We start from the raw sequence: 27619 nt of genomic DNA on the forward strand, positions 1-27619 counted from the left end.
GCATACTTTAAATTTACATGTAAATCCTCTTAGCCCTACAAAGTCAGTATTGTTAGCCTATTTTCAAATGAAGAAACTGATACTCAGTAAAGTCAGTTTTTCAACCTAAGTGGCAGAATCTCTTCTGAAACCAGATTTATTTGACTCTAAACTCCATATTCATTATATTAATAACCTAGCTAAATCACAGCCTATTTCCAGTTTTCAAATTGTTTTCTTCTTGTTGCTATGAATTTGATATAGTCTCCTCTTTCCTTGGGTGAATTCTTACTTTGTGATCTATACGTCTCTTGCCAAAAATGTCTTGCCATAAATATTTCTTTCATTTGTCCTACAAACAATTTAGGATGTGTCAGGCTCATAATAAATGCCTGGGATTCCAAAATAAATAAAATATAGAGCATGCACTTAAAGGGTTCACAGTCTAATAGTCCTTATTCTGCTTCTTGCTTTGTGTAAGTATTCATATGTATCCACACTAAATGGTCTTTGGACTTACAAAATAGAGGAGTGTTTAAATCACAATAGCCCTGACATAGACAACTTTTTTTTTTTTTTTTTTATCCGCACCCGAGGACATTTTTCCATTTTTTGTTCAGGTAGAGTGGGAGGGAGAGAGAGGAACAGAGAGAGAGAGAGAAACTTCGATGTGAAAGGAACACATCGAGTGGCTGCCACCCGCACAACCGACCAGGGCTGGGGACAAACTGCAACCGAGGTATGCGCCCTTAGAGGGAACCGAACCCGGGTCTCTCAGGACCGCAGGCCGACGCTCTAACCGCTGAACCAAACCGGCCAGGGCTAGACAACTTTTAATACACTTACAGAATAAGAGAAGATACTATTACATAGGACAGTGATAGAGTTGGCTAGGCCTCTGAATTAGTTATTATATAGAATAAGCTGTTATTACAAAGAGACCAAGAAATATTGTGGCTAAATAAGATAGAAGTTTATTTCTCACTCATATAACAATCCAGAGGTGAGTACCCAGGGCTAGGAAGGCAGCTTGGGAATCCTTAAAATATGGTTCACATCTCTGAATCACAGTGGCTACTCTACTTGTTACCATTTCTCTGCCAATGAGAGTAGAGAGAGAGAGACGGAGAAGAGACAGAGATGGTCCAGGATTTGTACAGGTCACTTCTTTTCACACACTGTTAGTTAGAATTTACTTACATTGTCATACCTAGTAGTAGGGAAGACTGGTAAATATATTCCCTAGCTGGATGACCATATGCCCAGCTAATAGTTTATATTACTTTTTTAAAAGAATGAAAATGTATATGGGGGAATAATAGTAGTTTTTGCCAAGTCTTGTGGGTGACTAAGCTAAAGCTTCCTAGAGTTTCAAATATCACGAGATTCCATAATGTGGAATTATAAATATGTAATCAATTTTATTATGTTACCAGCTTGCTTGTTGTCCATTTCTGCCACTGTTCTATAGGAGAAAACATATTTAATAAAAGTTAAGTTCCTTCTATTGTTTCTTTGACTCTAAGAGAAGACTCGATAATAAAATAATAAAAACATCTAAAATTTTAAAACTGATTGCCATTTAAAAGTCAGATTACTGCCCTGGCCAGTTTGGCTCAGCAGTTAGAGCATTGGCCCCCAGATCAAAGGGTCACGGGTTTGATTCCCAGTCAAGGGTACGTACCTTTGTTTCAAGTTCCATCCCTGGCCCTGGTCAGGGTCATGCTGGAGGCAGCCAATCAATATGTCTCTTTCACATCCATGTTTTTCTCCCCTCTCCCCCCAGCTTCTTTCTTCCTCTCCCTCTGCCTCCCTCCCTTCCATTTTATCTAAAAATTAATGGAAAATATCCTTGGGTAAGGAATTAAATAAGTAAGTAGATAGATAGATGATGGATGGATGGATGGATGGATGGATGGATGGATGGATGGATGGATGGATAGATAGATAGATAGATAGATAGATAGATAGATATAATAAAAGTCAGATTACTGCCCAGCTGGGATAGATAGATAGATAGATAGATAGATAGATAGATAGATAGATAGATAGATAGATAGATAGATAGATAGATACAAACAATAAAAGTCAGATTACTGCCCAGCTGGTATGGCTCACTGGTTAAGAGTCAACCTATGCACCTAGAGGTTACTGACTCTACTTCTGATCAGGATACATGCCTGGGTTTCAGGCTCAGTCCCTGGAAGGGGCCCTGCAGGAGGCAGATAATCAATGTTTCTCTCTCACTGATGTTTCTATCTGTATTTCCCTCTTCCTTCCTCTCTCTCTCAAAATTAATAAAACAGTTTTAAAAATTTTAATAAATAAAGGTCAGATTACCATTCATTTATGATTAAGTTACAGAAAACTTCTTATAGCTGATCTGGTCCCAGGATCTTTTGTTATATAATCAGAAAAGATAAATTTCCTTGTTAAGAAGGGAAATACAGAATAAGTAGAATTTGTCTCTTCCTGCCTAGTTCTTGATTAAAAGAGAAAAATCAACTATATCTTATAGAAAGAAAGAAATCTTAATTCTATGATAGTTTAGGTGCTGTGCTGTAAATTGCTTTTTCTTTGTACTGATAAGAAAGGAGAAGAATGCTAACCAGTGAGTCTAAGGTAAAGGCCTCAAATAAGACTAAATTTGATTGTGCTCTGTCTTTTTATCATAAATTACAGATCCAAACATTTTTCTGACAATAAATATGAAATTGTTAGGACTATCTTGTCAGATTGCTTATTTCTAGAGCTGGTCTTGACCCATCTGAAATGTTAACACTCAGCCTAAAGGCTTAAACTACCTCTAAAAGCTTGCAGAACATGTTTTATTTTTTAAGTTTTTTTTTTTCTTTATTGATTTTTAGAGAGAGAGGAAGGGAGAGGGAGAGAGTAATAGAAACATCAATGAGAGAGAACATCGATTGGCCACCTACTGCATGCCCCACATTGGGGATCAGGCCCACAACCTGGGCATGTGCCCTGGCTGGGAATCAAACCAGCGACCTCTTGATGCATGGGTTGATACTCAACCCCTGAGCCACACCAGCCGGGCAGCTTGTAAAACATGTTTTAAAGGATTACATGAAGGCATAAAATGCCTTTATTGTAGGTACTATTTTTTTTTTTTAATGCCTTTACTTTCACTTAAGTAAATGACCTCATTGTATACCACCCTTTTTTTTCCCTTTCTTTGTTCCCCAAAAACCTCTCTCTCTGTGTAAAGTATTTATGGGACTTGAACAGTTCACTGTGGTTTTTTCCTACTGAAACTACTGATATTTGAACAAAGGTGTTCTGGCTGTTTCTAATCAAAGCCTTATTTCTTCTGTTGTACTCGTTAGTACTTTGCCATAGACTCATTTCTACCTATCAGAATTTTAAATGAATGTATGCTTTGTTCCAGGTTTTTATTTCCAGAAGTGTGTCCTGTCAAAACTTTTAGACAGGTATGCTAGGTTCAAGATCATTTGATAATTAGGAAAATTTAAATTCTGATATTTATTCGAAACCATTTTGAGCATACTCAATATAACAGGAACTGCTCTAAGTACTGGTCTACAATGATGAGCAACATGCTTCCTACATCGTCGAATGGTGGTACAGTCTAGTAAAGCAAAGACTAATCAAACAATCTCATAAATGTAAAGTTTCAAAGTCTGATAAGTATCAGGAAGAAAGGTAAACTGCTATTAGAATGTCTTTTAGGCCCTGGCCGGTTTGGTTCAGCGGTTAGAGCGTCGGCCTGCGGTCCTGAGAGACCCTGGTTCGGTTCCCGCTAAGGGCGCATACCTCAGTTGCAGTTTGTCCCTGGCCCTGGTCGGTTGTGTGGGTGGCAACCACTCGATGTGTTCCTTTCACATCGATGTTTCTCTCTCTCTCTGTTCCTCTCTCTCCCTCCCACTCTACCTGAACAAAAAATGGAAAAATGTCCTCGGGTGAGGATAAAAAAAAAAAAAGAATGTCTTTTAGGGACTTCACCTAATCCAGGAGGTCATAGAAGACAATCTTTATGAAGTTGTTTTTGAAAGGGCTGCATTGGCGGTGGGAGGGGGTGCTTTCCAGGTATAAGGACCTGTCTTATAAAGGCCAATTGGCCAAAAAGAACAAAGTATAAGGGAAATGATGCAGTGAGAAGAGTCAGGGGCAAGACTACGTAGAGTCTTAGAGGCCATGTTGAGAATTTTTGGTTCTAAGAGTAATAGAAAACCATTTAAGATTTGGAGGTTGGGGGAGGAAATGGGTATTATGGTTAGATTTGCATTTTGCAAAGAACACAATAGCTGATGTGTAGAGAATGGATTAGCTGATAGATTTAAGGACAATAGTTAGGCCATTGCCATACATTATTAAGGTTTTAATGGTTTGAACTCTGGTGCTACATTGGAAGTTTAAAAGTAGATAGATTTGAGAGATATTTAGGATTAAAATTGACACTTACTAATGGATTGGCTATAGAACAAGTAGATGTCAAGTATGGTTATAGCTTTCTAGGCAGATAGTGGTGCCAGATACTGAAAGAAGGAATCTAGCAAAGGACCTAATTTTGTAAGGGGGTTGGGGGATGGGGGTAAGGTAGTTGGAGGGAGGAGAATCATTAATTTTGAATAAGTAAATTTGAAGTGCTTTTCCAGCAGCACTTGGCCACATTGATCTGGAGCTCAGAGGAGAGGTCTGGACTAAAAGGAGCAATTCAAGAGTCTTGAATATAACCTGCCACTGAGGATGAGATTGCCTAAGGGGAAAGTATATAGCAAACAGAGGAGCTCGGTAGAGCTAGATATACTTACATGATATGCCATAGTGGTTATTTAGGGGCTTGGACTTTGTGATCAGGCAAACCTGGATTCCAGTCCCAGTTCTACCTGCTTAGAAACTTTGGGCATGTTATTGAGTACCTCTCTGTGTCTCAGTTTTCTCATCTATAACCTCCTCAGAAGGTTTGTATAAGGAACAAATGAGATAAAGAATATACAGCTCTCTGATTTTGGTGCATAAGTATTTAGTGAAATCATATGATGATAATGTGTTGCTGAAAAATTTGATTACAGAATAATTTGCATTTTTTTAAAAAATGCGATACATGTATACATGTACAAAGAAGTTCTAAAAGGGCACATACCAAAGCATCAATAGTAGTTACCTCTGGGGAGGAATAGAAGGCAAATTAAAGGAAGAGACTGTCACTTTATTCTTTGTACATATCTGGGTTTTTGTTGTGATGGTGGACATTTTGTTGTTTGCATTTTTTTCAACAAACATGCTACTTTTGTAATTATTAACAGCCATTAATTATTCCTTAATCATTTTTGAGCCTGTTTTTTATAGGCTTTATAAGCTTTCTTTGTAAACTTTGAACAACTAGGGTTTTTTGTTGTTTTTGCTTGACAAAATGTTTTTGATTCCATGGAGATACCAATCTGATTTCTCCAAAGGAAACTTTTGAGTCCTAGGTTACAATGAACTAGAAGAAAGACTGGGAAAAAACTGGCTTAGAGCCATGGGATGGTTCTGTGGTAAGTATGGTGACAAATTGCCTGTGTTCAGTGGTAATCAGAACTTTAGTTAATGGGTGTATGCATTGCAGCTAAGGTAATAAATGTTATGTAAATACCTTGCTCATTATTAAAGGAAAGGAATTAATGTTTGCAAGGAGCTTATTATGTGCCAGATATTTTATACATGCAATCTCCTTCAGTCCTTCAGGTAAATATTATTTTCATTTCAAAGAGAAAGAAACCAAGGCTTAAAGAGAATAAATAAGTTAATCAGGACTAAGACCAATACAGAAGTTTATAAAATAAAAATAGTTTGTCTTACTTTATCATACTGTTAAATTGGTGGAAACAGTGTCACCTAATAGTAATCAGATTGATAATTTGATTTGTCAAATTGTAGCTCTAGCCTAGATAAATCTTGGTATTGGGAGGGTGAGGGGGGAGGACTTCTACCTAGTAAGAAGAGAATATAGCAGAAAATGGTTGAAGAATAACCTGTGTACGTAACCAGTGAACATAGACAACAATACTGGGGATGGGGCAGGGTGGGGGATATCCAGAGGAGAGTGTCAATGGGGGAAAAAGGAGAAACATCTGTAACAAAAATAAATTAATTTTAAAAAAAAGAACCTGTGTAAACCAGGATCCTGGATTACTAATCCTAAACAATCTTTTTTTATTTACAATTGAAGTTAATGTTTAGTTTACCAAAGTGTCAATATAAGACAGTTTGTGTCTGAAGTGCTATGTATTGGGGTAATTAATATTTAATTATCTTCCTTCATGAACTGTGGAGCTCCCTACTGAGAGCATTTGTGGTAGTTAAGCAAATCTTTCAAAAAAGCTTTTGTTCTCTTTGTAACTCTTGGTACAGTTTGAAAAGATTTTGACTTGAGACTATTTTTTTAATTCATTCAACGTTTATTAAATTTCTATTTTTTTGTAATCCTCACCCAAGGTTATTTTTTCATCTGTCTTCAGATAGAGGGAGGGAGAGAGAGGGGATTGAGGAGAAAGAGAGAGAGACACAGACACATTGACTTGGTTGCCTCCCGCAGGATCCCAACCAGGGCCAGGACTGAACCACAACTCAGGTATGTGCCCTTGACTGGAATCAAACCCACGACTCTTCAGTCCCTGGTGCTCTAACCACTGAGCAACTGTCCAGGGCTAAATTTCTATTTTTTATACTTGGAGGAAAACTGATATTTTTCAGAATATTGAGACCTGTTCTTGAGGATGAGAAGAGATAATGTTCAAGAAGAAATAATGTTTCATCTATTTAAAATATTATAGGTAACTTAAGGACACTAGATTTTTTTCTTCATCTAGGAAATGAGTGCTTTGGAAAATATGAAAAATGAGAATTTTCAGTGTCGGCAATAGGAAAAAATTTAATTTATAGAACTCTATTTTAATATTTATGAAACTCATGAAAACTTGAGCAGCTCTGTGTCCAAAATTATGGAGAATATGCTGCCATAGTTTTGAAGATAGATTCACATTTTGTCTAGATAAAGGGACATTTCTTAAGATAAGCTTTTGATTGATTTATGATAGTTGAAAGTACGTATGGACAACCATTTTTAATAAATTTAAGATGTGTACACATTGTTTTAAGTTTTGCTTTTAAACACTAAGAGAGAATGCAAAGTGCATTATAGAACAAGTGCCTAAGTACCTGTTTTGCCTCTTTAGATGCTGGTAGACCACTTGTTTTGCTAGTCTTTAGAATTGGAAGGAGTGTCAAATACACAGAAGCCAGAGTCATCTTGGCCAGATGGTGTTTGATACAGATGGATGGTTAGTTGTCATGCAGATCTCTTAGTTGGTAACTTGTTGCTGCCATCTGACTCAAAGAATCATTCACACACACTGGCTGTCAAAAGCATCTTCTCTTCTGTCTGTTTTAGCTGTCATGTCTGTGCTCTGTACAGAAGTGTTGACAAGACATTGCTGTTGTACATTTTCAATGCGGTTGTTAGTGATTTTTCTGTTTTATGGAGCCTTTAGTAGTGCCGGAATGTACTTGCTTTGTAATTGTTTTTATTTTTTTAAATACTGCAACAGTGCAGTAATTATCTGACCTTTTAAAAGGACTTTTCAGGTTATAAGTTTATTCAGATCTGTTCAGTGAGCAAAAGCATATAATTTAAAAAACCACTTCTTGTTTCTTTTGGTTTCCAAACATAGCAAATAAACTGAATTCTACTGGTTATTTTCCAATCTGATATAATATTCTCTGGACTTTCCCTTTCATAGCCTTGTGACCAAATTTTTTTTACTATTTTCTGAAAACTATGTATTTTCTCTTTTCAAGTGAATACCTTTTTTCTGATAATATAAACTTTCCCTTTTTTTCTTTTTTTTTAAACATTTTTTTTTATTATCATTTTTTTTATCCTCACCCAAGGATATTTTTCCATTTTTCGTTCAGACAAAATGGGAGGGAGAGTGAGGAAGAGGGAGAGAGAGAGAGAAACATCAACATGAAAGGGGACACATCGAGTGGCTGCCACACGCATGACCCAGCCAGGGCCGGGGACAAACTGCAACCGAGGTAAGCGCCCTTAGCGGGAACCGAAGCTGGGTCTCTCTGGACCGCGGGCTGACGCTCCAACCCATGAGCCAAACTGGCCAGGACAACTTTCCTTTTTTTTCAAAAACAATTTTTTTAATCTTCAGGCATTGCCTATCGTTTGCATTCATATTCTCAAACTTAAATTCCCTGTCTTATTCACCTACAGACCCTGTCTCCATTTTTCCTATTTTCCTTACAGAAATGTAGGCAAAGCCTTTTCTCCATTTCTTCTAAAGGCGAATCTGTTTCTCTGATATTTAAGTAGTCAGTCTATTTGTTCAAGTAATGTTTACTGAGCATCTCAATCCAGTCGGCCCTCGTTCATCGCGGTTAATGAGTTCCAGACCACCATAAATGAATTTCCGCAAAATAGGGTTCTTTATTTATACACAGTCATCCCTCCCCATTTCGCGCTTGTACTTGCCGGCTTCGACTTTTGCAGCTTCCCTCTACCACGGTATTTTAGAGTGAAGCGGCCAACGTCGAACCGCGAGGTGGTGAGGGACGACTGTATGAGCCAGGCATTCTGCTGGACTGGAGATAATAGGACTGAATAGTCTTTGCCCTTGAGGAGATCACAGTTTAAAGGGAAATTAGATATATAGACAATTTGACTAGAATACGATAACGTCTAAAATGTAAGTATGTAGAAAGAGCAGTGAGAGAACACAAACCATTGCTATTCTGTTTCCCCTGCTGTATTACGAAGTATTGGTTTTTAAATGATTACAGAATTTACTTGAGTTTATAAAGTATTAAGTGGTTTAAGAAATAGTTCAAAACTTCATTTTGAAGTAGTTGTTGATCTGTTGATTTATCTAAGCTAATGAACCCATTTTCAGCGTAATTCATTTATTATAATATGTTATATGCAGACGTGCGAAAGTATGTTTTTAAGCCAGAGACTAGAAGATGAAAATTGCCTGGCAGAGGCTTTCTGAGTTGGTTCCAAGGAAAAATACAGGTCAATTGGTTTTTCATTAAGATAGGGAAATGTGTATATAGTAGATGGAGGAGTATGGGCTGAGGCTTAAATTAACTCCCACATTTATTTTGGCTCTATCTCTAACTTGCCAAGTTTTTGTACTGGTTAGTTCATGTCTGGATAGTAGAATGTATATACCTTAGAATGTATATACTATTCTTTTACTAAAATAATAGTAAAAGAATGAGTAATTATTGGTCAGTGTTTGTGGTGTCCTTTGAGTTCTTTGGAGAAAGTTCTAAATACACAGAAATAGCCCTGGCCTGTTTGGCTCAGCGGTTAGAACGTCGGCCTGCAGTCCAGAGAGACCCAGGTTCAGTTCCCGCTGAGGGCACGTACCTTGGTTGCAGTTTGTCCCTGGCCCTGGTTGGGTCGTGTGGGTGGCAACCACTCAATGTGTACCTTTCACATCGCTATTTCTCTCTCTCTCTCTCTCCCCCTCCCACTCTATCTGAACAAAAAATGGAAAAATGTACTCGGGTGAGGATAAATAAATAATACAAAAATAGAGAAGACTAACATCAACTTGTTTGCCAATTCCTCAGCCCTGGTGGCTGTGTGTAGCCCAGGTAAATTTAAGGTATTACAGAATTTGCTATAGACATTTGAATCCTTCTTTCAGTCAACTCTTTCTAGGACCTTGAACATAAATTCATGTAGAAATAAGATGTCCTGTCCTAGGAAGGCTGGCCTTAGACTGGTATTTGGTATCTGTTGTTCATTTCAGATACTCATAGTAATAGGACATACAGTCCAGATAGACTCGCAAGATTTATTTTTCTATTTTAATGAAATATACTTGGATTCTTTATTTTCTTAATTTTTTTTTTTCAATAAGCATGTCCCGAATACCTCCTTTGTTTAAGTCTCCTTGCAGAGCTCTATGAGAATATCAAGTTCTGTAAGACCACACTCAGGCAGCATGCACATTGCTTGGAGTCTTTACCAGCTCTGTCAGTTATCATGTTTAAAGTGTTTTTGTTTTTGTTTTTATACTCACTCGAGGACATTTTTGCATTTATCTTCAGATAGAGTGGGAAGGAGAGAGGGAGAAAGAGAGAGAGAAACATCGACATGAGAGAGACACATCGAGTGGTTGCCACCCACACGACCCCAACCAAGGGCCTGGGACTAACTGCAACCGAGGTACGTGCCCTTAGCAGAAACCAAACCCGGGACTCTCTGGTCCATGGGCCAAAGCTCTAACTGCTGAACCAAACCGACCAGGGCATGTTTGAAGTGTTCTATAAAATTTTACCTTTTATTTGGGTAATTGGTTTTTTTTACTTTTGTTTCTTAAGCCAGTTTATTTTGGGATTCTAGGAATAGCTGTGTAATTTATAAATAACTTTATTTAGGCTTTTGGTCTCTGAAAACAGAGAGCTTTAGTGATTTTGAACTTTGATTAAGAATCAATTCAAAATCAAATATTTAGTATCTACTGAAAAACATTTTGAGATTATTAGGATCCCATCCCACATTTCGAGGATTTACAGTTTATTTATTTGTTCCTCTGGTAAAAGACATTGGTAAAGAATTCTCTATTATTTTTTAGTAATATATATGTTAAGACTTTGTACTAATTTGTTCATGGTAATGCAACATTTTCAAAATTGCTTGAAGGTTTACAGTATTTATATTCTCTAATGCAAACTGTGTCTTCTTTCATTGCTTAATTCTCAGAGGCATTGCAATAAAATAGCAAGATGGATGGATTAAAAATATAAGGGAAATTGTGGTATTTAAGATATCCACCAAAAACTAACTGTTCTCTTGACTTCTTAAAACTTTTAGAAAGGAAGTTTATGATCAATAGTATTTTGTAATTTGTACATGTCCCTTTATTTTTCATAATGTCTTAGTTATACCCACTCCCTTTTTTATGTTGTCTTCTAAAAATTAATTCGAAAGTGTGATTATTTAAAAAGACATAAACTCTTACCTTTTTAAAATTAGTGGGTATTTTTATAGAAAACTTTAATATAACATAATTTTATTATTCATGCCATTTAAAAAAATCCCTTTATTGATTTTAGAGAGAGAGGGAGAGGGAGAGAGAGATAGACGTATCGATGAGAGAGAACATCAATTGGCCGACTCCATGTCCCCCACTGGGGATTGGGCCCACAACCTGGGCATGTGCCCTGACCGGGAATCGAACCGGCGACCTCTTGGTGCGTGGGTCGATGCTCAACCATTAAGCCACACTGGCTGGGCTATTCGTGCCATTTTTTTGTTATCGTTAAGTATTAAATTCTAAATTACAGTTTTTATTCTAACTGAAGGGCCAAGAAACTATATGTTGAACTCATAACTGAAATTTTCTTTAAGATGATTTTTTAAATTTTACAGTGCTTAAAGTATTTTAAATCACAGATGTTTGTAATGATTATACATTGCTGGGGCCAGTTTTTAGCTCATAAATAAATGCCCAATACCTGGGGAACAGCAATATGGGCAACTCATATCTATATATAATTATTAATAGACAGTAAATGTATGTACCTATCTGTCAGTAAATACCAGGCTAACTGGTTTTTATGTCAGCAGACTGAAAACTATGAGCAGAGAATACGTGAGCAACAGGAACAGCTGTCACTTCAACAAACTATTATTGACAAGCTAAAATCACAGTTACTTCTTGTGAATTCCAGTCGAGGTATGTTCATGTTAATTTTTTATGTATTTCTTGAACCACTTCTAGAAAAAGGTAGACGTCAAGTTTTTCTATTTTATTTTTCCATTGTTTCTCTGATTTACATATTATGTTTATTTAAGACATGAACACTTTCAGTACATGGGACAGTGGACATTCACATATTCTGTATGGTGGAACTCTAATTTGATAAAACTTCCTAGAAGACAATTTTCAAATAAATAGCAAAAACTTTTTAAAATGTCTGTGCCTTTTAAACCAAAAATTTAAGTTCTAAGAATATATCATAAGAAAATATTTGCTCAAGTACTCAGAGATCTATATGTAAGCATTTCTAACAATGAAAAACTAGAAATAAAGAAATGTCCAACAGTTAAATTACAGTCATCCATATAATGAACAGCCATGTAATAAGAAAAGTGATGATACTAGATTAACTTATTAGCATGACATATACTCATAATATATAGCAAAATAAGCAAAACAGGATACAGAAATAAATGTTATTTTATTTTATTTATGCAAAAAATAATTTTAGGTGAATTTATAACTATATAGGAAAAACTGGTAAAATATAAACCAAAATGTTAACAGGAATAACCAACAGATGATAAAAATTATGAGTAGCATTTATTTATTTATTGGCATGTCTGCATTTCCTAATTTTCCCATAATAATCATGGAATAGTTATGAAAATGAGTACCTTAAACAAGAAATGCATATCTGAAAATATGACTTATATAAATTCTACACATACTATATACACCACTGATTTGAATAGAGAAAGGGTTTTGTATGTTTAGTGGAAGTGAAAAAAACAAACATGAAACAAATATGCTAAAATCTAAATTAACAAATCTAAATTGTCAAAGTAACTATTTTTTTAAAGAGTTTTTAAAACTCATAGTTTAAAATCTTTACTCTTCAAAATTAGGAGTTTGGGTTTGTATTCTGTTACATTTTCAGGTAGTACCGAAAACAAGGGTTTCCTACTTATGTCCAAGAGGGTTTTGTTTTACAGATAACAATTATGACTGTGTACCCCTGCCTGAAGACATTGAAGCAAGAACGAATAATCTGACTCTTGAGCAGCTACATGATAAAGTAAAACCAGGAATACCAAGAGAAAAAGAATCAAAGGTAGACTGGGCTGCCTGCTTATTCCCTTAAGAGATAAGAAATGAGAAATTAGGTTCCACAGCCTTTCTGAATTATATAGTCAGTATTCTTTCATAAGTTGGGTCATTAGGAATGGGGGAGAATGTGGACAAGATTCTTTTCAGCCCTGACATTGCTTCTGCAAAAAGAAACCTTCAAATGTTGATATATAACACATCTTCCTCCTTTGATTTTCCAGAGGTAGATTTACCACTGCAATTCTAAACAGTAGTTCTGTATATATAAATAAATGACATATTTCTAAATAGAAGCACTATTTCCAAGTAAAACAAAGGTTTGGGTTTCATATTTTCTGGTATTCTCTTTTCAGGCATTTAACACAGAAAAAAATTTTTACAAAGAAATAAAACATTAAGCTAAGGTAGATAGTAAGATACTAATGATTCTAGATTAGAAAATAACATTCTAGTTTTTTCATCACTTAACTGTGCTTAAATTTTTTTTTAAATCCACCTGATCATCTTAAGCTGAAGTCTTCATTGAAGCAGTATAGAAGGGAATATTTCATATCTGCAAGGAGATAGGGACAATTATGTTCATGCTACATTGGTTAGAAGCAACCTAAATATCCATCAGTGACAGAACGGTACATTTTTACAATAAAACACTTTAGAAAAAATAAAATAAAATAATTTATATATAAATATGCCTAGATTTCAAAAGAAATGTGTTGAGTAAAAATGGAAATTACGCCCTGGCCGGTTTGGCTCAGCGGTTAGAGCGTCGGCCTGCGGTCCTGAGAGACCCGGGTTTGGTTCCCGCTAAGGGCACGTACCTCGGTTGCAGTTTGTCCCCGGCCCTGGTCGGTCGTGCGGGTGGCAGCCACTCGATATGTTCCTTTCACATCGATGTTTCTCTCTCTCTCTCTGTTCCTCTCTCTCCCTCCCACTCTACCGGAACAAAAAAATGGGAAAATGTCCTCGGGTGAGGATTAAAAAAAAAAAAAAAAAAATGGAAATTACAAAATGACAAAATGGAAATAACTTATGTAAATTTTTAAACATATAAAACATTATGACATTGTTTATAAAAACACAGATATGTAGTAAAAGTCTAAAAACATGGATAGGAAGGTTATACATCTTTGAAAAAGTGATCACCTAGCCCAGCCAGTGTGGTTCAGTGGATTGAGCGCCGTCCTATGGACTGAGAGGTCCTGGTTCGATTCCTGGTCAGGGCACATGCCCGGATTGTGGGCTTGATCCCTAGTAGGGGGTATGCATGAGGCAGCCAATAGATGTTTCTCTCTCACATTGATGTTTCTGTCTCTCTCTCCCTTTCTCTAAAAAATCAATGAAAACATATTAAAAAGAAAAAATGATTACCTCTACAGTGGGTGACAGAAGAGTGTGACTCTGGGAAGGTGATAAAGGGGACTTCAGTTGTATCTATAACTTTTTTTTTTAAAGAAAAGATCTGAAGCAAATATGGCAAAATGTAAACACTTGTTAAGTCAGGGTAGTGGATATATAGATATATATTATTCTTGTTTTTCTGAAAGATTAAAATTTTATGTTTAAAAAGGAATTCTTTAAATGAGATGAGTTGAGTGCTAGTGGGATGAAACAGCTTTTGAATAAAATAAAATCTCCCAACGAATGAGGTTACTTAATATTCACATAAGTCAAGAGCACTATGTTTATTTCTTTGCTTCTAAGTAATGTAGGAGATTTTAGCTTTGTATATCAGGGTTATTCTGTTACTGATCCCATAACTAAGACTATCTTAACTTGTTTTTATTTAACATCAAATCTGAGAAATCTGATTTTAACAATTTTATATACATAAAAGTTTTAGAATGAGAAGTTCTCTGTAGTATCTCCCAGTTCATATTTTTTAATTCAAAATCATTATTTTTTAAATTTGAATCATTCATTTATTTTCACCTTCTCTTAAATTTCCTTTATCTAAAAATGCTGAAAAACACAAGAAGCCATGGCACTAGCATACTGTATATGGATACATACACTAGAGTTAAGTGTAAGTAACAGAAATCATGTCAGAGATAGCTTATTTCCAAAGAATTACTGATGTTGCATCAACTGTAACCTTATTTGTGGACAGGCAATAAGAGGAGGAAAATAAAGCTTCAAATAAGAAATAAATCTAAATTTATTATGTTCTCTTAATTGTCTTTACTAATCAGGGAAAGGTTTACAGCCACATATTTAATACTTGGAGTAGCTCATCAACTCAATCTTGTAATGTAACCATTTAATAAAAATAAAAATCAACTGTCTTGTATTTCAGCGTTCTCATCTCTCTTTATATATCTAGAGCCAAAGTCCTAATGAGCACTAGATATCTAAAGGATTAGAAGAGAAGAGGGCCCTGGCTAGTGTGGTTCAGTGGATAGAGCGTCAGCCCGCACGCCATGGAGTTATGGTTTGATTCCAGTCAAGGGCACATAACTGGGTTGCAGGTAGATCCTTGTTCCCGTTTGGGGCGCTTGCAGGAGGCAACCAGTTGTTGTCTCTCTCTCTCACATCGATGTCTCTCTGTTTTTCTCTGCCTCCCTCTCGTCCTTCCACTCTCAAAAAAAAAAAGGAAAAAATATCCTCAGGTGAGGATTAAGAAATAAATAAATACAATGGGGTAAAAAAGGAGAAACATTTGTAACAAAAATAAAATTTAAAAAAAAAGACAAAACAAAAAATAAATAAATAAAAATTTTTAAAAAGAGAAGAGGAAATATCTTCTAAAAGAATGGATAAGTGAACTTCCGGTCAAGATGGCGGTGTAGGTATCACATGCTCCCACAACCACATCAAAGTTACAACTAAACTACAGAACAACCATCATTCAAAACCCCCGGAAATCAAACTGAATGGAAGTCCTACAACTACGGAATTAAAGCAGCAGCCACATCCAGACTGGTAGGAGGGGCGGAGGCAGACAGGCTGGTCCCACACCCACGTGTGGCTGATAAAAATCAGGAGGATACCTCGACTGGGAAGGTCCTGAGGACTGAGGGGTCCCCGTCCCACACGAGATGCCCCGCTCAGGGTTCCAGTGCCAGGAAGAGAAGTCCCCATAACTTCTGGCTGGAAAAACCAGCAGGAACTGAGGCTCAGGGAAGCTGACGCGGCAGGAGCCCCAGGCAGCTCCTCTTAAAGGGCCCGCACACAGACATATCAGACTCACTCCCTCTAAGCTTGGAGGGAGGCAGCTCGAGGGGCACCAGAGACATACAGGGAAGAACTGAGCTGTTTGGCATTGGAGTGAGGGCTGCAGAGGGGGCTTTCTCTGGGACAAATGTGCTGTCAGAGGCCTTTGTTCCTTTGGTGAGCCCTTCCCTGGGGCGGCAGACAGTCATCATACCCGGGACTCCAGCAACCTGGCTCACACTGGTAGCCCCGCCCTGGTGACGCCCTGAGTCCCCGGCCCACCCAAGCTGTTGGCACTTGCTTAACCATAGGATTGGCCTGTCTTGGATCCTGCTTCAGGTTTTTCCTAAATTCTTTCAAACAAGCAGCATCTGGTCTCAGCTAGCCCCATACCTCTCCTTAAGTAATACACAAAAACAAACACAGAGGCAGCCGAAATGAGGAGACAAAGAAACAGGTCCCAAATGAAAGAACAGAACAAAACCCCAAGAAAAGAACTAAGAGAAATGGAGATAAGCAACCTAACAGATGCTGAGTTCAAAATACTGCTTATAAGGATGCTCAATGAACTTAGTGAGAACCTCAGTGAACTTAGTGAGGGCCTCAAGAGCATAAAAAAGGACCAATCAGAAATGATGGATGCACAGTCAGAAATGAAGGAGGCATTAACTGAAATAAAGAATAATTTACACAGATTCTATAGTAGAGTACGTAATTCCAAGAAGCAAACCATCGATTTGGAATATAAGGAAGCAAAAAATGCCCAATCAGAACAGCAAAAAGAAAAAAGAATCCAAAAAAATGAGGATAGTGTAAGGAGCCTCTGGGACAACTTCAAGCGTGCCAATATTTGCATCTTGGGGGTGCCAGAAGGAGAAGAGCGAGAACAAGAAATTGCAAACCTGTTTGAAACAATAATGGCAGAAAACTTTCCTAACTTGGTGAAGGAAACAGACATACAAGTCCAGGAAGCACAGAGAGTCCCAAGCAAGATGGACCCCAAGAGGCCCATACCAACACTCATCATCATCAAAATGAAAAAGGTTCAAGACAGAGAATCTTAAAAGCAGCAAGAGAAAGGCAGTTAGTTACCTACAAGGGAGTTCCCATTAGGCTGTCAGCTGATTTCTCAAAAGAAACTTTGCAGGCCAGAAGGGAGTGGCAAGAAATATTCAGAGTGATGAAAAGCAAGAACTTAAAACCAAGATTACTCTATCCTGCAAAGCTGTCATTTAGAATCAATGGCCATATAAAGACTTTCCCAGACAAGAAAAAGTTAAAGGAGTTCATCACCACCAAACCATTATTATATGAAATGATGAAGGGTGTTTTTGAAGAAAAAGATAAAATATATGAACAAACAAAATGGCAATGAATACATATCTATCAACAATGGAATCTACAAACAAAATAAACAGGTAGAAAAGAAACATTCTCATAGATACAGAGAACATTTTGTTGGTTGCCAGATGGGAGGGGGGTTGGGGGAATGGGTGAAAAAGGTGAAGGGATTAAGAAGTAGAAATTCATTGCTATACTGACAAACTTCAAAGGCAAAGGGGTTGGGGGGGTGGGAAGAAATAAACCAAAGAACTTATATGCATAACCAATGGACACAGACAATAGTGTGGGAAAAGGCTGGAGGGGGGCAGGAGTGGGGAGGACGGGGTCAATGAGGTAAAAATGTGGAACATCTGTAATACATTCTACATTCATCAATAAATATTTTTTTTTAAAAAAAAAAGAATGGATAAGTTAGATTTATTGAGTATTTGAGAGCTGGCTGTATATTCATTGTAAAAATTAGGAAATACTGTCCAGTCAAGCAATTGAAATTTAAATCTTTTCTTCTTTTTAATCCTCACTTAAGGATATTTTCCCATTTATCTTCAGATAGAGTGAGAGGGAGGGAGAGCTAGAGAGAGAGAGAAACATCAATTGGTTGCCTCCCGCACGGACTAACCACAACCGAGGTACGTGCCTTTGGCTGGAATGGAACCTGACACTCTAACCGCTGAGTGAAACTGGCCAGGGTGAAATTAAAATCTTTTCTATTGGCTTATGTTGACCTATACTTGCTGAATTATAATTAAACCCACTTATAGCTAATACAAGTGAAATCTTTTTCTAAAGACCTTTGAATGATTTGAATGTATTAGGGTTTTTCCAAAATGAAAAAAATCCCATATTGGTTGGTTTCAATTTTGTAAAAGTATGCAACTTTATGTAAGATAAGAACTAGAAAGCAGTTCGCAAAATCACTAGGATAATAATAAATTTTATTCTTTCTGTTTTTAATATACTTTTGTATTATTGGTATTCTCAAAGATGAATTGATTTGAAATCATATTTCTAATCAGTTGGCCTATCTTCTGTAATGAATTAGTTAATAGAAATGTTTTGAACTAGTAACAGAAGGAAGCTACTACTAACCACCCACAGTCCTTTCCTCCGCCTGTTTGGTGGGTGGTTTGAGGATTTTTTTTCTTTAGTCTATTTTGTTTAGAATTTGGTTAGAATATTTGAGAGGAGAAAGAACTGTGAAAATTATGGCAAATAGCCGCTATTACCACCTTGGAAAATGAGACCGAGATGAGGAAAGAGGAATATGTTGAGGGGAACAGGCCCCTTTAGAAAATTTTATTTGAAAGCACAAAATTTGTAGTTTACTTTCTGTTTGTGCTAATCCTATACAAACAGCATGCAAGAGTTTTTTGACTCCTAAAAGGGTAGAAAGTCTCAAGACATCAGAGCCTGTGTCATTAGATGTTTGTAGTTTAGAGATATTAGAGAAGTGCTCAGTTTAATGAACACCTTTCACCTCTTATACACCATGGTAGTCCGCCGTTTTTCTTGATGAGATATGATTTTGGAAAAGGGGACATTGTATTATGTATCATATCATATCCTATGTTATAGAAAGTACCCCAGATTTACACAACAACTTAACAGCTTAAAATGACAAATATTTTAGTTTCAATGGGTTAGAAATTCAGGAGTGACTTAGCTGGGTGGTTCTGATTCAGGATCTTGTGTGATTGAAGTCAGGATGTGGGCAGAGGCTTTAGTTATCTGAAGTCTTGACTGTGGTTGGAGGATCTACTTCCAGGATGGCACACTCACAGGACTGTTGGCAGGAGACCTCACCATGTGGATCTCTATTCACAGCCTGGCAGCTAACTTCCTCAAAGTAAGAAAGTAAGAGATCCAGGAGAGAGAGAACAAGGAAGAAGCTACAGTGTTTTCTATGATCTAGTCTCTAAAATCACATACCTTCCCTTCCACTTTATTCTATTTTTTAGAAATAAGCTGAGTGCTCCAGTGACGAGGTAATAAGTTCTTCCCCTTGAAAAGGAATAGTAGACATATTTTAAAAGCATCATAGGGATTGTAGACTGTGGTACAGAAGAGAGTACCAAAGATCAAAGATGTATTGGGGAGGCTAGTATTTTGTTTTTAATCCTCACCTGAGGATATGTTTTCACTGTTTTTTTTGTTTTTGTTTTTGTTTTTTGAGAGAGAGAGAGAGAAACATCAATATGAGAGAGAAACACCAATTGATCAGTGTCCTCCTGTACACACCCAGACTGTGGATTGAACCTGCAACCTAAGTATGCGTCCTGACCAGAAATCGAACCAGCAACCTTTTGGTGTACACTCCAACCAATTGAGCCACACCATCCAGGATTGGGGTTGGGGGGACTAGTATTTAATTCACCATATGATAAATATTAATGAAAGTAAAGGAAGTTGGAAGTATTTAATAATGAAATCAGCTTCCTGAATCATATGATTACTAATCTCAGGAAAGAAACATCATAGCTTATGATCTTAACAATTTCAAAAATTCTAATATGAATATACACTTTCCAGAGGAGAATAGCAGAGTAGTGCTTTAGAGAACCAAGAAACCGTTGCATGTTATTACTAACTCTATTTTTAACCAGTTTTTAAAATTAAAAATATTTATATATAGGAAATTCAAAAACACTAAAATGCACACTTATTCTAAAGACTATTATCTTGTTTGTAGGATGCCATTGTCAGACGTAGTAACATACATCATGATAGCAGTTATTATTCAAATAAATTTTGTAGTTCAACGTAAATATAAATTGGCATTGTTTGATTTACTTTTTAAAACTAGGATTGCAACATACTGGGTCATTTTTATGATCTTAGAAATAAGATATTTTTATGATACTGCTTCTGGGAATCATTTCATTTGCCAGACTAAATATTAAATTGGGTGTCTAAGGCTTGACAAAACTTATGCCCTTATCTTTCTAGCCCACGTTTTGTTTTTGTAGCAGTTATAAAAAAAGTCTAGAGTATTTTAATGCAATAAGATATGTAGAGAGCAATAACATAGAATAAATAAAAGAATTTGGTGATATTCTTTATTCACTTATTCAATAACTCTAAACTGTGTACCTGACGCTGCTAGCCACTAGAAGAAAAAAAGAGAGATAGTCCCTGCCCTCTGGCTTAAAGTCTTGGTTTAATAACTAAGGTAGGGATTATTGAACATTATAAAGTTATTTCAGATTCTGGAATCCAAGACATGAAGCAAATATAGTATGAGTTCCTTTGAACTCTTAACTATTAAATAGATATTATGTATTCATGTGTCCAAAGAGCTGATTTTATCTTTCATTTTTGATGTTTTATATATATTTCTAATTTATTCTTTATACATGCCCTTTTTCATGAGTTACATACTTTAAGCAAAACTTTAAAATTATTAAGATTGTTACTTTAAGTTACCAATTAGACAGTTGGCAATTTTCTATTGTGGCCATCATTGTGATGAGATGAGCAGGTGTGTGGTAGCTTGGAGGAGCAGGACAGATTTTTAAGTTGTGGAGGGTACACAGTGAAGGTCGCTGTAGAGCTGCTATCAGTGCTGACTAATCAGGGGATGTGCTGTGCCTATGCAAGAGATACAGGCACTCTGACGTTTGAAGAAAGCTAATGGCTAAAAATTCACCTGCCAGTCACTTAGGAAGTGTTTATTGAACTCCATGTTTTCTTTCTAGTCAATGACAGGAATAAAAAAAAAAAAGAGAGAAGATCCATCCCCTTTAAGGAGCTACAATCTGATTGGAGAAACAAAGATTTGGAGACCTAAAGCAATTAATAAGCATTATAAGACAATTTTAAGTCCTAATTGTATGATAAAATGAAATCCTAATTATAGCTTTATGGTCTAGATAAAACATATAGGACCTTATTTTTTAAATTTCCAGTAAGCCCGGCCAATGTGTGGCTCAGTGGTTGAGTGTCGACCCATGCACCAAAAGGTCGCCGGTTTGATTTCTGGTCAGGGCACATGCCCAGGTTGTGGGCCCGATCCCCAGTGGGGGGCATGCAGGAGGGGGCCAATCGATGTTCTCGCTTATCAGTGTTTCACTCTCTTTCTAATATCAATAAAAAGAAAAGAAATTTTTAAAGAATAAAAAAATAAAAATTTCCAGTGAGCTGAAGGTAGGCTTGCATACATTACTTGCCTATATCTTAGTAATGTATGCATAGATATGTAAACTTAAATTATCTACAATATTTTTTTTTATTACTCCTCACCTGAAGATATGTTTTGCATTGATTTTTTTTTAGAGAGAGTGGGAGAGAGGGAGGGAGCAAGAGAGAGAATCATCAATTGGTTGCCTCTTGCATGTGCCCTGACCAGAGCCGGGGATTGAACCTGCAACCCAGGTATGTGCCCTTGATCAGGAATCAAACCCATGACCCTTTGGTGCATGGGTCAATGCTCTAACCATTGGCCCTCACCAGCCAGGGCTGTTTACAAGATTTTAATGGAAAAATTCTAGACAACCAAAATAATTCCAGTTCACTCTGGAGAACATTATATATACACTGGAAGCTAAAACGGGTTTTGAAAGAGCAATTTATTTATTTGTTTATTTTTTTATCCTCACCCAAGGACATTTTTGCATTTATCTTCAGATAGAGCGGAAGGGAGAAAGGGAGGAAAAGAGAGAGAGAAACAACGATGTGAGAGAGACACATCAACTGGTTGCCACCCGCACGACTCCAACCAGGGCCGGGGACAAACTGCAACCAAGGTACGTGCCCTTAGCTGGAGCCAAACTCAGGACTCTCTGGTCAGCAGGCCAACGCTCTAACCCCTGAGCCAAACCAGCTGGAGCTTGAAAGAGCAATTTAATAAGTGACATAATCATGGCTTAAGAGGAGAGAGGCTCCCTACCTTTGTATTATATAGATAGTCCTTCAGTGCAAGGCATTTACCCGTGATGTGTTACCCCAGTTGTGTATGACAGTTTGAGGAGGCACTGTATGAATTTGACTTGTTCTGCTTTCTGGCTTCTGTAGCTTATAAAGTACTAGCTTCACAAGTCTAGGTTTTGGACAGCATCCCCATCCTTGAACTGTTCACATCATATACTCTGGACTTTAGGTGCAGCCCTCTCAATTGGTGATCTCCATCTGAGTTGTAGGCCCCCATGGCTTTTCTCAACACTTTAGATACTGTCTCTATTGCAAGGCTCTTAAACTATATTTGTTAAGTTGCTATATGTAGTCTAGGTACCTCGTTTTATATACATTGTAAACATTTTAAAATAGAGTACCATATATAGGTATATGATAAATACGTTTTTCATCATTTGAACAAAAATTAGAAATTAGACCATTGGTCAGAATATGTAATTACCAAGGGAAAGTCAGATCTGGTTTACATCATTTAAACACAGTACATTTTCTAAGAGAGGAACTTGAAATAAATTTGACCTCTTATGTTCATTACTCAACTTTATATATATTATACAACATTTGTATTAAAAGTCCCTGTATTCCTTTAATGTTTGATTCTTTCTTTTCACCATCTTTTATTTAGTAGAAATGATGATTATGCCTACTCTACAGTGGCACATGTTAACCTAGGCTGGGGCTTATAGAAAGTTGGAGAAAACGTGTGTGCATGTGTGTAACACTTTGCCTTCTCAGTCAGAGCAAATGTTCCATTCCCCCTGTTCTGTTTCTAGAGACTGGATCAAATATACCTTCTTTTTCATATATAACACTTTTGCATTACTCCTCTTTGGAGACTAGTCTTTGTTTATAGACTCTCTGGTAGAATAATAATTAGCAGGAAAAATAATTATCTTCAACTCGTCCATTCATTAAAGTTAAGTTTTTTTCCCAAAGTGTCATAATACATATATCAGAATAAGGAGAGATAAAAAAAAAATACTGCTATCCAAAGCATTTTAATGTTTACATTGAAATTTCTTTTGTAGAAATTTTGTTCCCAAATATTAATTATTAATTCATCCTAACCTTTTCCTGTTCTGGGTCTCTGTTTTTTAAATCAGTGTATCATTTTAGGGTGTTTTAGGAGAGAAGAAAATGAGAAGTGGTATATCACTTTTTAAAATCTTCTCTGGTTTTTAAGCAGATTTGAGTATCTCTAGTGTGGCTTTTCTCCCCTTAATTCCCCCAATTCTCCCCTTTCTCGCATTTCCCATTTTTCTTTTTTCTACTGTGTTCCAGAGCCCATAAAACAGCTTGTATATTTTATTCAGCCCTGATTTCTCTTGACCAAGGCATGAAAGGCTGTTCTCTTAACCTCAGTAGGTTAGAACTAGCCCCTTAAACAATTTAATTTCTCTTTTTAATACATCATAATCTGTCATCCTAAAAGTCCTCAAACTTTAAAGATATTTGATTTTCATTGTTATGAAATCCTTCTACATTGATCTGTTGTAATATTTTGTGGGTCTTTTTGTTTTGGTAAAATTATATGAAGAAAATCTATCCTCACACAGATATGTAATTGGGAAAGGGAAGAGTATTCTTAATAACATTTTTAGAAATTGTAGATAATTCTTCTTTGATACTGCTCCAAAATTTGATAAATAGTAGTTTCTTCAGTGTTAGCAGTACTATAAAAGCCGAAACTAATGAATTTTACTGCTGCATTAAAAGCCCTTGGCTTTTCTTGTACTTTGTATCTTTTACCTATGCATGATTTTATAGTATCTTGAATTTAGTCGTTTGGAAAATATTCATTCACTAAACTATGCAAATCTTTGAAATACTGACTTATTTTATGCTATATTTAAAATTCACATTTAACATCATCACTGATCTTATCAGAAAAGTTTTAAGTATTGGACAGCTGTCAAGCTTACTGTAATGGGTACAAGTTTTCCATAATTTTAATTTTCACCTGAAAACTTAAATTTTTTCATGGACAACAAGTTTTGTCAGGTGTTTTATTGTTGCTGCTGTTGTTTTTTAAGTCAGGGGCTAACGTCATTTGCTTCCCAGAAAATGTCTTCATAACCATAGCTTGCCCATCAGTCATTTTTTCAAGTAATAACGGCATTCCATTAAAAAAAAAAAAAGTGACTAGTTCATCTTGTAATTCAAACAGTTACACTAGGTGCTTTTCCCCAAGACAACTCTTGTACTTCAGTATGAAACAGAGGCCCTTTGTGTATTTTTCCCATTTTGTCACACACAATATTAAAAAGATGTTAACTTGGGAATAAAATTCAATAAATCTTTGCAGCCTCATCAAGGACATTCTTAGGTGAAACTGGCTTTTTTTTTTTTTCATGGAGAGTATGATATAGAAGAATACAGGGACTACATGGCCTTGGTCATACTCAGGCACCAACAGTTTTACTCTCCATCACTTTTGCACCATCAGTGTAAATGCCAACACAGTAAAATCGGGGGTGGGGGGGGCAAATTACATCTAGTAGTACTGTGACAGTAGTTGACCCCATGGATTTCAGGGTCTGGATTTGATTTTACCCACTGACAAGCTAATGAGTTAGCCAGTTACTGCTTCATGGATGCCGAAAGAAGGCACAAGACTCTTGGATCAGAGAAAAAAGTCTTTCTTATTCATGGCACAGCAACCCGTAAGAGCATTATATTTGCATTGGTCTCACCTGAGGAGGGGGGTGACATGGTAGTTTCAGATGGATGCTGGGACATTAAAGGAGAGGCATATTGAGCTTGGGAAACTCAATATTTTATAGCAAGCAGCAAAGCAGCCTGTTTGTTGTCCAAGAGAAAGACATACCTCATCCTTCAAGTTTTCCATTTACAAATTCAACCCTGAGAAATGTACCAGACCTAATATTCTCGGTATGCACAGCAAATATGTTCAGGGACACTCGGGGCTCATGCAGATTCTCTCTTCCAACAGTGGATCTCTTGAAAGGATCTCAGGACCCCCAGGGATTCTAGATCATATTTTGAGAACCACTGGTTTAACCAGATTATAATTTCCTGTTAGAAAAATCATGTGGTCCTTTTTTCGCTGTTATTTGCTTTTAATCTACAGAAAAAATGTCATGCTCTGAGAATAGCATTTCCTCAGGAACTCCTCTTTATGCATGGAGGTCATATTGCTTGCTCACCAGTCCTTTTCATATTTATGGGATAAATGATTGCTTTACGTGTTTATGCTTTAAATCATGATACCTTTCAGTTATTCCTGGTTACATAGCTATACCAGCTACATTAGACCTAGAGACAACTGAATTTTCACTCTAATCTCTTCAAAGATAGAGTAGTACCTGATGCATTTCCGGAGGTATTGTACCAAGCCCTAGACTTGTAAAATGCTGCTATGTACTCTGTGGTCATTTTTAAAGATACAAGAATGTATTATAGGATCTAAAATCAACAGTAAGAAAACTACTTAACTTCTTTTAACCACAGAATCTTTAGATGGCACTTTTTCAGTATTGTATTTAACATCTTACTGGATTTGTAGTCCCCTCTAAGATACTGCTAGAATTTGGCAGGGGAGTGGAAGGGAGGAAGGCTCACTAAATTTAATTTGCTCCTGATAGTTTACGCTCTGTGAACTTCTCTGTTGCTTGCTTAGATAGTCTTGCTATGTTATGAAAGCTGACTTTTTCCCTGAAAAATTTATTTTTTGGCCAATATAAAACTTTTCATTTACTTGATATTTTGCTCTAAGAAACACATATAGATATATCCTACAATTCTAATAAAACTAAACTATTGCAAAGTATATTCCAGGCATTCTGTATATCATTAACCTGTGATTTTTTTTTCTTCCCTGGTAAGTTCCGTATGGAAAACCAATTAATTCCAAGATGGATATCTTTTGTTTTCTTTCTCCCATTGTGTTTTTTAATAGTGGTATGATTTTTGTATTTCAACTCAGTTTTCATCTGAGTAATTCCATATGGGATGGGTTTCTACACTTTTTCTTTTTTTGAGATTTTTCTCTTTTTTTTAGTTATCAATTTTTTATTAATTTATTTTTGTTACAGATGTCTCTCCTTTTGCCCCCATTGACACCCTCCTCCCAATCCCTCCCCTCCCCCCCCCCCCACACACACAACATTGTTGTCTATGTCCATGGTTACGCATACATGTGATTTATCCCTCCCCGCCCTGGGCCTCTCTTCTGAGGTTTATGTCTGTACCCTACTTCTATGTCTCTGGGTTTATTTTGTTCATCAGCTTGTTTTGTTCATTATATTCCACAAGTAAGTGAAATCATGTGATATTTGTCTTTCCCTGCTTGGCTTGTTTCACTTAGGATAATACTTTCCAGGTCACTCCATGTCATCTCAAAGGATCTAAGAGATCTTTTTTTCTTACAGCTGCATAGTATTCCATTGTATATATGTACCACAGCTTTTTTTACCTACTCATCTATTGATGGATACTTGGGCTGTTTCCAGGTCTTAGCTATTGTAAATAGTGCTGCTATGAACACAGGGGTATTATATATTCTTTCTGACTGGTGTTTCAGGCCTCTTAGGGTATATTCCTAGAAGTGGGATCACTGGGTCAAATGGCAGTTTAATTTTTAACTTTTTAAGGTGACGCCATAGTGTTTTCCATAGTGGCTGCACCAGTCTGCATTCCCACCAGCAGTGTACTGGAGTCCCCTTTTCTCCACACCCTCGCCAGCACTTATTTGATGACTTGTTGATGGTAGCCATTCTGACAGGTGTGAGGTGATACCTCAGTGTTGTTTTAATGTGCATGTCTGATGATTAGTGATGGTGAGCGTTTTTTCATATGTCTCTTGGCCATTTGTATGTCCTGTTTGGAGAGGTGTCTATTTAGGTCCTCTACCCATTTTTAATTGGATTATCTGTATGGGCGCTCTATATATTTTGGAAATTAACCCCTTATCGTATGTGTCATTGGCAATTACAGTCTCCCACATAGTGGGTTCCCTTTTCATTTTGATGGTTGTTTCTTTTGCTGTGCATAATCTTTTTAGTTTGATATAGTCCCATGTGTTCATTTTTTCCTTTGTTTCTCTTGCCTTAGGCTTTGTATCAGTGAAAATTCTGCTGCATGTGATGCCTGAAATTTTGTTGCCCTCATTTTCTTCTAAGATTTTTATGGATTCACGAGTCACATTTAAGTATTGTATGCATTTTGAGTTTGTTCTTGTGTATGGTGTAAGTTGGTGGTCTAGTTTTATTTTTTTGCCTGTACCTATCCAATTTTCCCAACATCATTTATTGAAAGGGCTGTCTTGACTTCATTGTATGTTCTTTCCACCTTTATCAAATATGGAACATAATGACTTGGGTCAATTTCCGGGTTCTCTGTTCTGTTCCATTGATCTATAT

The 27619-nt window shown here is 36.6% G+C and overlaps 1 protein-coding gene across 3 annotated transcripts in view; it reads left to right on the forward strand.

Annotated features, from left to right (window-relative positions):
• Positions 1-27619, forward strand: part of TANK (TRAF family member associated NFKB activator) — a 78208-nt gene that overhangs the window by 30711 nt on the left and 19878 nt on the right. For 2 of the 3 annotated variants that reach the window (XM_036254009.1, XM_036254008.1), the window contains 2 exons: positions 11591-11702; positions 12722-12840. In XM_036254009.1, the coding sequence (XP_036109902.1) occupies positions 11591-11702; positions 12722-12840 (231 nt within the window). The remainder of the gene's footprint in view (positions 1-11590; positions 11703-12721; positions 12841-27619) is intronic. The other variant, XM_036254011.1, reaches the window with a different exon arrangement.

This window comes from Molossus molossus, unplaced genomic scaffold, assembly GCF_014108415.1.
Source record: "Molossus molossus isolate mMolMol1 unplaced genomic scaffold, mMolMol1.p scaffold_m16_p_11, whole genome shotgun sequence".
In the NCBI taxonomy this organism is placed as follows: domain Eukaryota; kingdom Metazoa; phylum Chordata; class Mammalia; order Chiroptera; family Molossidae; genus Molossus; species Molossus molossus.